At 57.0% G+C, this 12,432-nt stretch overlaps 1 protein-coding gene across 12 annotated transcripts in view; it reads left to right on the forward strand.

The window, feature by feature from the left end:
- The window catches only part of LOC117650957 (peripheral plasma membrane protein CASK), a 254,602-nt gene that overhangs the window by 227,427 nt on the left and 14,743 nt on the right, over positions 1 to 12,432 (forward strand). For all 12 annotated transcript variants that reach the window (XM_034394621.1, XM_034394622.1, XM_034394627.1 and 9 more), the window contains 3 exons: positions 8,460 to 8,660; positions 9,250 to 9,414; positions 9,742 to 9,810. In XM_034394621.1, coding sequence (XP_034250512.1) covers positions 8,460 to 8,660; positions 9,250 to 9,414; positions 9,742 to 9,810 — 435 coding nt within the window. The remainder of the gene's footprint in view (positions 1 to 8,459; positions 8,661 to 9,249; positions 9,415 to 9,741; positions 9,811 to 12,432) is intronic.

The following is a 12,432-nucleotide window of genomic DNA, read 5'->3' on the forward strand; positions in this document are numbered from 1 at the left end:
CGGCGGGGTGTTCGCGCCTCCTGGGAGAGAGAGAGAGAGAGAGAGAGAGAGAGAGAGAGAGAGAGAGAGAGAGAGAGAGAGAGAAGGGCTGCTGCCTTCCTTGCCGCTCCCCTCCCCCGCACCGCCGCGCGGATATGAGAACCCTCAACTCATCGCCGAAGTTGGCGGGATAATAATTTAGCGAAATGCGATGGGAACGACGCAGCGTGGCGCTTCGTGGTGTAGTCCGCCGAGGATTCTCTCTCCCTCTCTCTTTCTTTGCGCGACGGATTCGGCGTCCGGGACGTGGAGGGACTAGTAGAGGAGCGACAGCGTCGTGGGACGGCAGTCGCGAAACCAAAGGGAGGGGGAGGGAATTGCACCGAGATGGCTGCCTGAAAGGTAAGCTAGAAGCCATACTTTGCTCCAGTGAGTAGGCAAAAAGTGATATCTCCCCGCCTCCTCTCTCTCTCTCTCGCTCTCTCTCTCTCTCGCTCTCTCTCTCTCTCTCTCGCCGGGAAACCAGTGGCGATCTGGCGCTGCCGGAAGGGCGTTGCAACGCTCGTCGGGGCGACTTTACGGTGCGGGGTGAGTGTCGGCGCTCGGCGAGCCGGGCGCACCGAGATGCCGGGCGAGATGGCGGCGGGCTGCGTGCGGACGGTCCTTTTTGCCGTCTCTCTCGCACTCACGGGGCGTGCCGTCGGGCGCGCGAGAGAGACAGAGGGACTGTCATTCGGAGGCAGTCTGCGAGCCGCGCACGCCGGAACACGGGCCGCCGTCGGGCTGCATTCAGGGTTCGACTTTACGGCCGCAGCGATACGTGAGTGCGATCGGCCCTCGCCGTCCGTCTCGGCAGCCTCGGCAGCCTTGCCAGCCTCGGCTCCAGGCTTCGGGATGGAGCCTCCAGGCGGGCCTCGCTCGGTCGGGAGATGGAAGGGAAATACGCGCGGCTGGGCATTTCGGGCGCAGCGCCGTCGGGGGCCTGTCCGCGTTCCTCGTGTGATGACGGGGAGGGGGGGGGAGGGGAGGGCGGGGGATCTGGGCTACGGCGAGGCTGGAGTAAGGCTGGAGTAAGGCTACAGGTAGGCTGGAGTGAGGCTGGAGCGAGGCTGGAGTGAGGCTGGAGTAAGGCTACAGGGAGGCTGGAGTGAGGCTGGAGTAAGGCTACAGGGAGGCTGGAGTGAGGCTACAGCGAGGCTACGGCAACGCTGGAGTGAGGAGGCTGAATCCGGTCTGGCACAGTGCTGCAACGGGCGATTGTCATACGATTTATTCGATTTTCTCTCGTAAAATAGTACCTGGAATGCCGTGGTGGGATTAAAGAGTGCAGGCAAGCCGCAAACCCCACGGAAAAGGTGGAACAAAACATTGCCACCAATTACGTGGCCCCTGCGTGGCGCGAAAAAGGCAGTGCAAACGGATCTGTAAGGGCGGTTATTTTCGCTCCGCCTTTCTAATGGAGGCGAAATTCGAACGCCGCCAACACATAATTACCGCCAGCAGGTGGAAACATTACCGCCTTTAATTTAGGGTAGGAGCTAGGCTGGAGTGGCTGGAACGGGAGTGCGGCTTAAGTGTGGCTGGAGTGACGCTGGAGCGACGCTGGAGTGACGCTGGAGTGACGCTGGAGTGACGCTGGAGTGACGCTGGAGTGACGCTGGAGTGACGCTGGAGTGACGCTGGAGTGACGCTGGAGCGACGCTGGAGTGACGCTGGAGCGACGCTGGAGCAACGCTGGAGTGACGCTGGAGCGACGCTGGAGCGAGGCAGAATTGGGGCGGGAGCTGCACGCCGCGCCACCGTTTCCATTTGCCTGCCTCGCTCATTCGATTTAGGGCAGCCCTGCACCCCGAGCGGTGGAGCGGCAGCCTCGTAGCAGGGAGGCTGCGAAACCAGCACACATCTTGACGCTTCTCGAGATCGTGTCAGAATATCACAGGTGCACTACAAACCTAACAGTCTACTTAGTGCACACTTACAAATGCATATGCTTGCAAGTACACACTAACAAACGCATGCTGGGCGCCGTATAACTCCATGCATAGCATAGCCATTTGTAAGTGTGTACTTTGGAGGCGCCGTGTTCCACCACCTGAAGGCGGGAGAGCCCCCAAACGGTCCCCAAAGTCACTCTGTAGGTTAGGTACACTGTCATTTACGGAAATAGACTTTCGTCGCGTTCGTCTGATCAGGATGTCGCATTCGTGTGAACGCGACACGGCCGTTTCAATAGAATGTCTTATTCTTTTATGAACGTGGACCAACTTTGAAATGAATGTGACGTCATAATCAAACGAACATGACAAAATTCACATGCCGACGAATATGACGTCGTCATCCTCTTTGAATAACAGTGTGCTCTACATGCTTCTGTGCACCGCCCGGGCTGACGCCGCGAGCAGACGACGCGGCCAGACGCTCTTCTCCATCGGATATCGCCGCCGTTACATGATTCATGGACAGCATCTGTCGCCCCGGCCGGGGGCACGGCAGGGCGTGGCACGGCATGGCACGGCGTGGCGCGGCACGGCGAGGCCACTGGCAGGGTGGCCCCGGCTGCGCTGTGCAGCCATCCGGAGGGATCATCCCCTCGGGCGATGCGCGGCGCCGCGAGGTGCTGCCTGTGCTTTAGGGCGCGTCCATAAATCTGGGCCACGGCGCCACGGCGCGAGGCTAGGCGGGGCGCGGCACGGCGCGAGGCTAGGCGGGGCGCGGCACGGCGCGAGGCTAGGCGGGGCGCGGCACGGCGCGAGGCTAGGCGGGGCGCGGCACGGCGCGAGGCTAGGCGGGGCGCGGCACGGCGCGAGGCTAGGCGGGGCGCGGCACGGTGAGGCAGCGCAACCCATCACCATTCCCGTGGCGAGGAATTAGCCAGCAGGCCTGAAGTGCGTGTTCTCAACACGGCTTGCCCCTCCCCCTCTCTCTTCCTCTCTCTCTCTCTCTCTCTCTCTCTCTCTCTCTCTCTCTCTCTCTCTCGTGCTAATGTTGCTCTCCGTGAGGGTGCGAGAGAGACAGAGCTAGAAACCGATGTTCTGGCTCGCTCGTCTGCAGCGCAGTGGATGCAAACGTTTGCTAAGCGGTTAAACGCCGCATTGGCGTGTCTCAATCAAACTTGCATCAAACAAGCTGACTATTTGCCGCCGGGTTGCTCTTTGCACGGGGCTTCCCATCCGTCCCATTGTGGGCTCGATGTCGGTTGTGTGTCCGCGAACTGCAGAGGTCTGAACGGCTGAATAGCGCTGATTTGCGGTGCGTTGGGGGCCAAGAATACAATTCGCGTCCATGGTTTCAGGGGGCCTACTAAAACGGACAGCCTACCGTAGCACATAAACAAGGCTAGGTTAGGTCGCGAACATGAGAGAGAGAGGGGGGGGGGGGGTTCCAAGTGGACTCCCAAAATAGAGGACGCACTTCCAAGGAAGGCCCCTTGGTTCACGGCGTTTCGTCCACAGCCCAAAACGCCTGTCGTCGGCGTGATAGGCACGCCCGCCAGCCACCACAGTGGAGCGGATGGCCTATCCTCCCATCTACAGGCGCTCGGAAACATAACTAGTAGTTGTTTTGCGATGGTGCCCGTTTGGCGTCCAATTTCAACAACAATGGAAGCTCAACCGTGCCCGAAGCACATGGCCCGGAGGGGTACGCCGCCGGCAGCGTGGTGGGGGAGGGGGGTGGAGGGGGACAGCCAGCGGCAATCGGAAGAATCATATTCCATGTTCGAGTGGCCTTCCTCTTCGTTTGACTCTGGATCGTGTTTGCTTGTACCTTGGCTACCCTGGGCGGCGCGAGAGCAGTGATTGGCCGAAGCACTGTACTGTGTTGTGTATAGCGGGGACGTAGAACAGCTCTGGCCAGGGCAGCCAATCAAGAGCCCAGCCTGTTTTCCTCCTTCGGCCACCCTCTCCCTTCCCGCACTCCGCCTGCCGCCTATCGGGCCGCCGCCGGCTTTCCGTATTCCGAGCATTCCTCAGAAGAGTCCTCAGCCAGCCCTTTGCGCGCTCGCTCACTGTGAAGGGTTTTCCCTGAATTTCAGGGCTAATTGCATTGCCCATTCCATAAGTACTCATGATGGGTTTCAGATGAAAATGTCATTTCTCTCTCTGTCTCTCTCTCTCACACACACACACGTCGGCTTTCCCCCCCCCCTTTCCCTCCCTCTCTCTCCCTCTCTCTCTCTCTCTCTCTCCCGTCCCCCCCCCCTTCCCCCCTTCCTAATACAGACGACTCACGGTCCGTTGCGTGACCGCACTTTTCCGCCTCGCCTTTCCATTGTCTGCAAGGTGGCAGGTGAGATTGGGGATCGGTTTGTTGCTCCGTCTCTCTCGCACTCAAACGCAACACCCCATGAGTGCGACAAAGACAGGACGACGGAACGATTCTTGGGGGGGGGGGGTCACGAGGGCTGCTACAGCCTACATGTTATGTAACAGTTTCTTGTGCGGTGCGGCGGATCCTCGATGGCTGCCATGCGATCTCGTTATTGTGGATCGGCAGGCTGCCGAGTGTTCTGTCTCTCTCGCACTCATGGGGCGCCCCGTATAGCCCCGTACGGCTGCGAGGGAGAGAGAGGAGGCACGCTACTCGTCGCGGCTCGTTTACCGCGTAGGGGAGGGGGAGGGCCTGTGCGAGAAGTCGCTGTGCAAAAATATGACTGGCGGCACTGCCCTATTGTGCCGAAACTCCTGTTTCCTTGCAGAAGGAATTCCGTTTGATGTAGTTCCACTGTATCAGAACATGTAAAATTGACTCCTCGTGCTGTTCCGGAGGCACTGCGTTTGTTCGCGCCGCATACTCTCCAATCCCAACCCAACAAAACAGAGCATGCGTGGTTTCGTTACCGAGAATTTTTTTGTGGTGTCACGAACAAAGCAACCCGTCAATACGAAGCAATTCTCAGTTCGTAAAGGAGAGTAAATAGTTTGCGCCTAAGCCGAGGCTTAGGCTGCTCAAACAACCGTGGCGATTTCCACACTTCCTGGTGCTGAGGAGTTCTTTACACTGGGCGTGTGGAGTTAGCAGTCTCCACACTTGAAGTGTGGAGTAGTTCACCACAAAGCCCCTATCTCCTGGCATGGCGCAAACGTGGAGTACTCTGCACTTTAAGTGTGGAGAACTGCATGCTCTGCACTTCCAAGTGCGGGCACTGCAAATTCCACACCTCCTCATTTCATGTGTGGAGTACTCCACACTCCACTCTTGGGTTTCACAGTGTTGCTGCAATGTGTCGCGGTGTTTGCTTCGAGAATCCTTGTTCCAGGGGCACTGCGCGCACGAAGCCTTGTCTCGGGGTGGGCGGGCTGATCGAGGGGGGGGGGGGGGGGGGGAGAGCAGGGGACAGGACGCAACACCTGACTTGCTCGGCGGGGCTCTCAGCACGTCATCCCCCAGAGGCACCATGGGGTGCGATGTAAGGAGATTGCGGCGGTCTCCACGGATGCAGTGGGGGTGGAGGCGGAGAGCGAGGCAGGATGGGCGGAGAGAGCGAAGGGGGAGGGGGCAGGGGCACGGCGGGAACGCACAGTGGGCGAGAAGATCGGTGCAGGTGGCCAAAACTCAAAACGCGTTTTGAGCTCCAGAGTCGTGAAACAGGACTTGAACCGAATGTGTGACCCCACCAATTGATTCCTGGTTTGGAGAGCAGTCTGTTAGTAGGGTCACATGTTCGGTTCGAGTCCTATTTTGCGATTCTGGAGCTCAAAACGCGTCCGGGATTTTGACCACCTCCACACTGGTTCTCTGGTCCACTGTCCAGTCTGCAGGAGGAAAGGACCACGTCGGGGACGCTGGTTGGCTGCTGCCTGTCAAAAGGCGGTTACTCTGCACGGCACGCTGCAAAGCGGAGTGCCCCGGCCTCGGCTGCCCGGGCAAGCCTGCCTTCTGACGTGGGAGCGATCCGTGAGATCCGATGACGCGCTGCGGTGGCGGCTTCTCGGAACGGTCGGCGGCCCCGTCGCTCTGTCTCTCTCACACTCGTGGCACATGGTGACTTGTCGCACGGCGAAAGAGCGAGAGAGAGAGAGATAGACAGACAGGCAGACAGACACACAGACAGATAGACAGGCAGACAGAGAGCGGTCTCTGCTGGTTTTCGCAGGTTTCACGGAGCAAAGGCATAGGCTAGAGGTGAGTTCCAGGAAATCCGGGAATAATATCAGAAACCAGGTATTTGCCTCGTAGAGCTGATACGCGAGGCTGCGCGACGGGCTCACAGAAAAAAGAGGGAAGCCTGTCCTTTTGGCAGACGAACGTCAACCTCGTTACCACAGAGAGGCTGGTCTGTCCGTGTCCGGTGATGCGGCCTCGCACTGGCCTCGCAGTGACGGACGGGATAGGATTGGGGACCAAACGTGCGCGCCTACTGGCTTTTAGCATACCACACTTACTCATTCCCTTTGACGAGGCCTGGCCCGTGCATACACAGTAAATACTCCACGAAGCATCGTAAAACGAACAAGACAAAGACCAGTGGCGTGCGCAAAAAGGGGGGGGGGGAGGGTGTCTCAGGGGGGTCATGACCCCCCCCCCCTTTGGCCACTAGACAGCCGCCTGGAAGGTAGGCAAATTGCGTCACTTTCCCCCTGTAAGTAGGCAAAAAGCATGGCCTGACCCCTCCCTTTCAAAATTTCTGCGCACGCCACTGACAAAGACATTATAAATCTACGCAGAAATGCTTCGTATCACGAAGCGGGATCCTTCGCTTCCCGGAGTGTTTCTTCGTTATGCGAATCAGTTCTTCAATGCCTTCTTCCCTTCGTAGCCATGAAGCAGATGATTCGCAGATAAAGAGCGTAACTGCCACTGAGTAAAGCTGTCACTGATTATGCATTTCTCTTTAGAATTATTTTTCATTAGCGGCACAGTGATTTTTCATTGATTCAATGAAACACCACTTTGTGCAGCACCTCTTCCTAGCTCTACTAAACTGTCGTTTAAGTGACGCGGAGGTGAGAGAGAGAGGGGGGGGGGATTCTCTCTGCCACACCTCTGGCTTCCCTTTGGGTCCAGCGCGGGGGATAGGCTGGAGAGGGGAATCCAATTATATTTCGGTCAGCACAGCTTAGCCGCACCCGGAGCGCGGCGCGCCGCCCGCAGCGGGAGTGTTGGTGTTCCGATTAATTTGCGCTAACTGGGAGCCGAAAAGGACTGCAGCACTTAAGCAATCGTCCGACGATGGGGAGAATATTCTCGCTGTGTTTTCTGCGCCACTGTCCTCCTCCCCCTTTCCTCCCCACTGTAAATGTCTTACGGTGAAAGGCTGCACCAACATATTATGGTGGCGATTTATCATAATACCAACGAAATTCGTCAAAATATCTATAAGGTACAGTGAATTCTCAATGATATGTTATGAAGTCAGCTGCATCACCATAATATGGAACATTTTCACCATAATATGGAGAATCTTCACTGTACAACATTTAGAGTGCCCCTCCCCAGCCGAGCGGTTCCGAATAGTCTCTTCGTCGCTCTGTCACTGTCGCACTCATGAGGCTATCCCTAAGGGTACGGCTACGAGAGAGACAGAGGGACGAAGCAATCTTCGGAATCGCTCGGCAGTAAACGACCCTGACCCGCCGCACCCTCTTCAAAGACGGGCGTGACAACGCTTATCTTTCCGGCAGTGGTTTGCCGGCACACACACACACACACACGCACACACACACACGCTCATACACTTTTGGTCTCATGTTGCAACGTGCACAGCTGCCGCACCCCTCCCTATCCCTCATCATCCCCGGTACAGAACACCCCCCCCCCTCCCTTCGCCTTCCTGTATTCCCCCCCGTCTCTCTCTCTCTCTCTCTCTCTCTCTCTCTTCTCTCCCCCTCTCTCTCTCTCTCTCTCTCTCTCTCATTCTCTTTCCCGGTCGCGCGACTCCCCCCTCTCTTATCGGTGTGCCCCGGGCGCCAAACCGCGACACCGCTCGCGCTGCTGGTGCTGCTACCGCCACGTCCACTCAGGTGCTGTGCCTCGACCGCGCCGCGGGCCGCGGACGGCTCGTTAGCGAAAGTGGATGGCGGCGCACAAAGCCACTCACTTAGCGGAGTCGGTTCTTTCTCTCTTTCGGGCGCCCCTCCCTCTCCTTTTCCCTCTCTCTCTCTCTCTCTCTCTCTCTCTCCTCTCTCTGACTAGTCTTTTTGCCGGCCCTCTACTTCAAATGTATTGGCGGTGCACTCGGTGTTGTGAGAGCGGAAAAATCTCCAGCACACCAATTACGCACGCTACAAACGCTTCCGTGGTAGATAGGCCGATCTTTTCCTTTCGGTTCAAGGTGGGCCATTTAAGCTGAGGGGCGTCGATGCGCGGAAGGAGGTACAAAATGTTGCTGCCACCAGAAGACCGCGGGGGGGAGGCGGCCAAAATTCCACACGCTTTTTTGAACTGCAGAGTTACTGAATGGGACTCGAACCGAAAGCTTAGGAATACCACTGCCTTTTGGATTTACAGTGCACTCACGGCGTTGTCGGTTTGTGTTGCAGGCGCTGCTGCAGGCGCACGATGTGGCCGCCCACGAGGTGTACGGCGAGGACGCGGTGCGCGTCACGCCGCCCCCCATGAACCTGCCCTACCTCAACGGCGAGGGCGACGAGCTGGAGGGCGAGGACGGCGACGACCCGGCCCTGGACAATGTGACGAGGGTGCGGCTCGTGCAGTTCCAGAAGAACACGGACGAGCCCATGGTGAGCGAACTGCAGTCCACAGTGGGCTAGGAGACCGGCGCCGGCGGTCGAAACTCTGGACGCGTTTTGAGCTCCAGAGTCGCAAATTGGGACTCGAACCGAGCGCGTGACCCCACCAATCGATTCCTAGTTGGAAGAGCAATCCATTGATGGGGTCGCACGTTCTGCTCGAGGCTACTTGTAGCGACGCTGGAGATCAAAACCCGTCCGGGATTTTGACCGCCTCCGCCGCCGGTCCTCTGGTCCACTGTGCAGCGGGGCAACTGAAATACACTGGTGAAATCAGCGCAGTTCTACGCTTCATTTAAGCATGGAACTGCACTTGAAGACGTAACGCCCTTCTTGAAGTGTGCAAGGCAAGTCCCGCCATGCGAGACCGGAAGGAAGGCTAGAGCGCATGGCCTCTTTTATTTACGCTTCAAAAAAGGCTGTAACTCTTCACGAAAGGTGGAAATGTTACGCCGCAGTTCTACCTGTGCATCAGTTGCCTCAAGGACGTGGTGCTATGTTACACTCCGGTGGCTGCGTTTTGTTTGGGTTTGGGAGTGGCAAAGTGCTTGACGGCGTTGGGTGCGGTCTGGTGTTGCAGGGCATCACGCTCAAGATGAACGAGGACGGCAAGTGCATCGTGGCGCGGATAATGCATGGCGGCATGATCCACCGGCAGGCCACGCTGCACGTCGGCGACGAGATCAGGGAGATCAACGGCCTGCCCGTGGCCAACCAGTCCGTCAGCTCGCTGCAGAAGATCCTGGTGCGTACCACTCCAAAGTCACAGTGGGCCGCGGTCAAAAATTCCAGACTTCTTTTGAGCTCCAGAGTCGCTACATGGGACTCGAATCGAACGTGTGACCCCATCCATGGATTGCACTTCGAACGAGGAATCCATAGGCAGGGTCACACGTTCGGTTCGAGTCCTGTTAAGCGACTCTAGAGCTCAAAAGAAGTCTGGATTGGCCGCCTCCACCGGCCTTCTGGCCCAGTGTGCAAGTGTGGAGTGCAAATGAATGTGACAGGTTGTGACGTCACGCTCGTGAGGTTGCCTGTTGACACTGCCTAATGTTTGTTGTTGTTGTTGCAGCGGGAAGCACGTGGGTCCGTGACGTTCAAGATAGTGCCGTCGTATCGCAGTGCACCACCGCCCTGCGAGGTACGGTCTCTGCGTCACGTCGTGGGATGATGGGAAGGCCACTCCTCCCGATCCAATCGAACGTCACTCACTTCCCTTGTCCTTTCCTGTTTCACTGTCATGGGAGGGTGGCCGGTGTTTTCTTAACTCAGTACTAATATTGAAAGTCCTGTGTGAAATACCGTTTTAATTTCTTTTATCCCTTCTTTTAACACGGTATTATGGGGCTTCTTGAATCTTGCTTTTCAACCTCTAACGTTCTCACCTCGGGATTTCGTTTCACTCATTGGTACTATGATTGCTTACACATGTTACACGTTCTGTGTCCTAACGCTTTTTCTCCCTTCATGTTGTTTAGTGAATACGTTTGCGACTCTGCTGATTGTAAAATGTGGAAAGAGAGCGTCCAAATATCCATTTTGATGATATGCAGCTGGTTTTGTGCTTCGTGTGTGTTGTGTCGTGTCGCGCTCGATTCACTCCACTCTCGTATTTCGGTTTCTCCTCATGGGCCGGAGGAAAATCGAAGCGCGTGTCGTGAGTCGAGTGCCCTGTCGTGTTTTAATTGGCTTTCTTTTCAGTCCTTCCGATCGACCTGCATGCATGACCCATTAGATTCTACCACGTGCATGACTCCACGCACCAAAACGACCAACGACTACCAATTTTGCTCCGTGCTGCGATCGGCACTGACCACTCGGCAGCGCTGCAAAATGGCCGAACAAAGTGTCGGGACACACAATCATAGCGATAATTTTTTTTTAGTGGAACGGGCAACGGAGGGCAGCAGAAAAAGCAGAAATAGGAAGTTGAAACTAATTACAGCACCGTTGACTCGTGGAGGCCACTCCGACTGCCAGCTCCGGCAGCCCTGCATTCAAAACTTCAGCTCACAGAGAATGAAACTGAAGAAATAAAAAAAAGAACAACCGAAGCCATGAATGGTCGGCCCTTACCCAATTCGTCGCCGGAATATTCATTCAGCGAATCCTAGTTGAATTATTCAGGCGGCACGTTTCTGATTGTTAACACGCGGTGCAATTGGGAGCCGTCTGATAGCGATGGGTCGGGGGGGTAATACAATTGGCCAGCCTACAGAATGCGGGGCCGGCCTCAATTCCGTAATCCCGCGGGAGCAGGAGGGGGGGGGGGGATCGAAGGGATGATTGCTTCCGCATTCAGACGTGTGTTGTTTGTCTCCCACAGAGAGAGAGAGAGAGAGAGAGAGAGAGAGAGAGAGAGAGAGAGAGAGAGAGGCCCAGTGGATGGTTCTTCCCTGCCAGCGAACGGCTGCTCTTACAATGGCTGACGGGATAAGATTATTAGCTTCTCATTCAATTCGCCCGTCCGTGATTCCGACAGAGCGCAGGGGGCGCCAGGTAGGATCCGATGATAATATTGTGAGCCCGCGGTGAAGAGGCATTAGTTCGAACAGGGAGAGAAAAGGGGGGAGGTGGGAGGGGGCGTCAATGCATTATTGTCTCGCCACTCTGCAAGCGGTGATGAGGGAAAGCACTGGTGTGGTGTGATAGTGACGTGCAACGAGCCCACCGTCCTTAGAAAGTTGCCTGTTTTCTTCATTTCCTTTTCAATTTTAGTTTCTCTCTTTTAACCATGGAGGAAAAAATAAGATGGTGAAGGCATCATCTGCGTGCTTTGAATTGCGAAGGACATACGAAGCAATTCTTAAATTTCTTTGTAGTGCGCGTCGGGAAGGTGCAGCCCCCCTCTCTTCTCTCTCTCTCTCTCTCTCTCTCTCTCTCTCACACACACACACACACGTCGCGCAGCGTCTCCGAACGAAACGACCAAGAAGGGGGAACAGGGCCAAGTGGGGGATTGGGTTTGGGCTGTCCGCCGCCGTTCCGACGCAGATTTTCTCGGCAATGCATTGGGATGGGTTGGGGTGCTGCTGGCTCCGGCAAGGCACGGCACGGCGCGGCACGGCGCGGCACGGCGCGACGAGGCCCCGGCCACACCGTCGGCCCATAGTGAGATTCTATCAGCCGGATGTGCCGTTCTGCAGAGTTATGGCGCGGCCGGCATAGATAGATGGATAGATGTGGAATCGGCAGGCGGGCCGGTAGGATACGCAAACGGGGGAACGGGCAAACGCGCAGAGTGACGCCATCCTCTCCGCCGGCCTCGTTCAACGTGCTGACCTGTGACAGTGGCGTAGCCGTGTGGCTGGGTGGCTGGGGGGGGGGGTAATGTAATATGCGAGGGCTAGAAGACCGGGGCAGGCGGCCAAAATTCTAGACGGATTAAGGTGCGACGACGTCTGGGCCCCAAACTGCAGAAAACGCTGCGCACCCCTGGCACTGTGCAGGGTAGCGGTTGGATGGGTTGGGCGGGGCGCCGCTGTCGGGTCAGAGCACTGGCAGCACACCACTGGTATTGCCCCCCGAAGTTTGAGGGACGCGGGAAGTACCTGGGAGGGGCATGCATCGGTTTGCTGGGCACGCTGGAGCCCGGAAGGGTGGTAGGACCGCAGGCGGTACACAGTGGCCAGAAGATCGGTGCAGGGGGCTTCAGCTCCATGGAGAGTCGCAAAATCACTAAGTGAGACTCGAACCGAATTTGTGCCCCCACCAATGGATCACTCTCTGAACGAGGAATCCATTGGTGGGGTCACACGTTCTG

The sequence above is a fragment of the Thrips palmi genome, unplaced genomic scaffold, assembly GCF_012932325.1.
Source record: "Thrips palmi isolate BJ-2018 unplaced genomic scaffold, TpBJ-2018v1 HiC_scaffold_5, whole genome shotgun sequence".
NCBI lineage: Eukaryota > Metazoa > Arthropoda > Insecta > Thysanoptera > Thripidae > Thrips > Thrips palmi.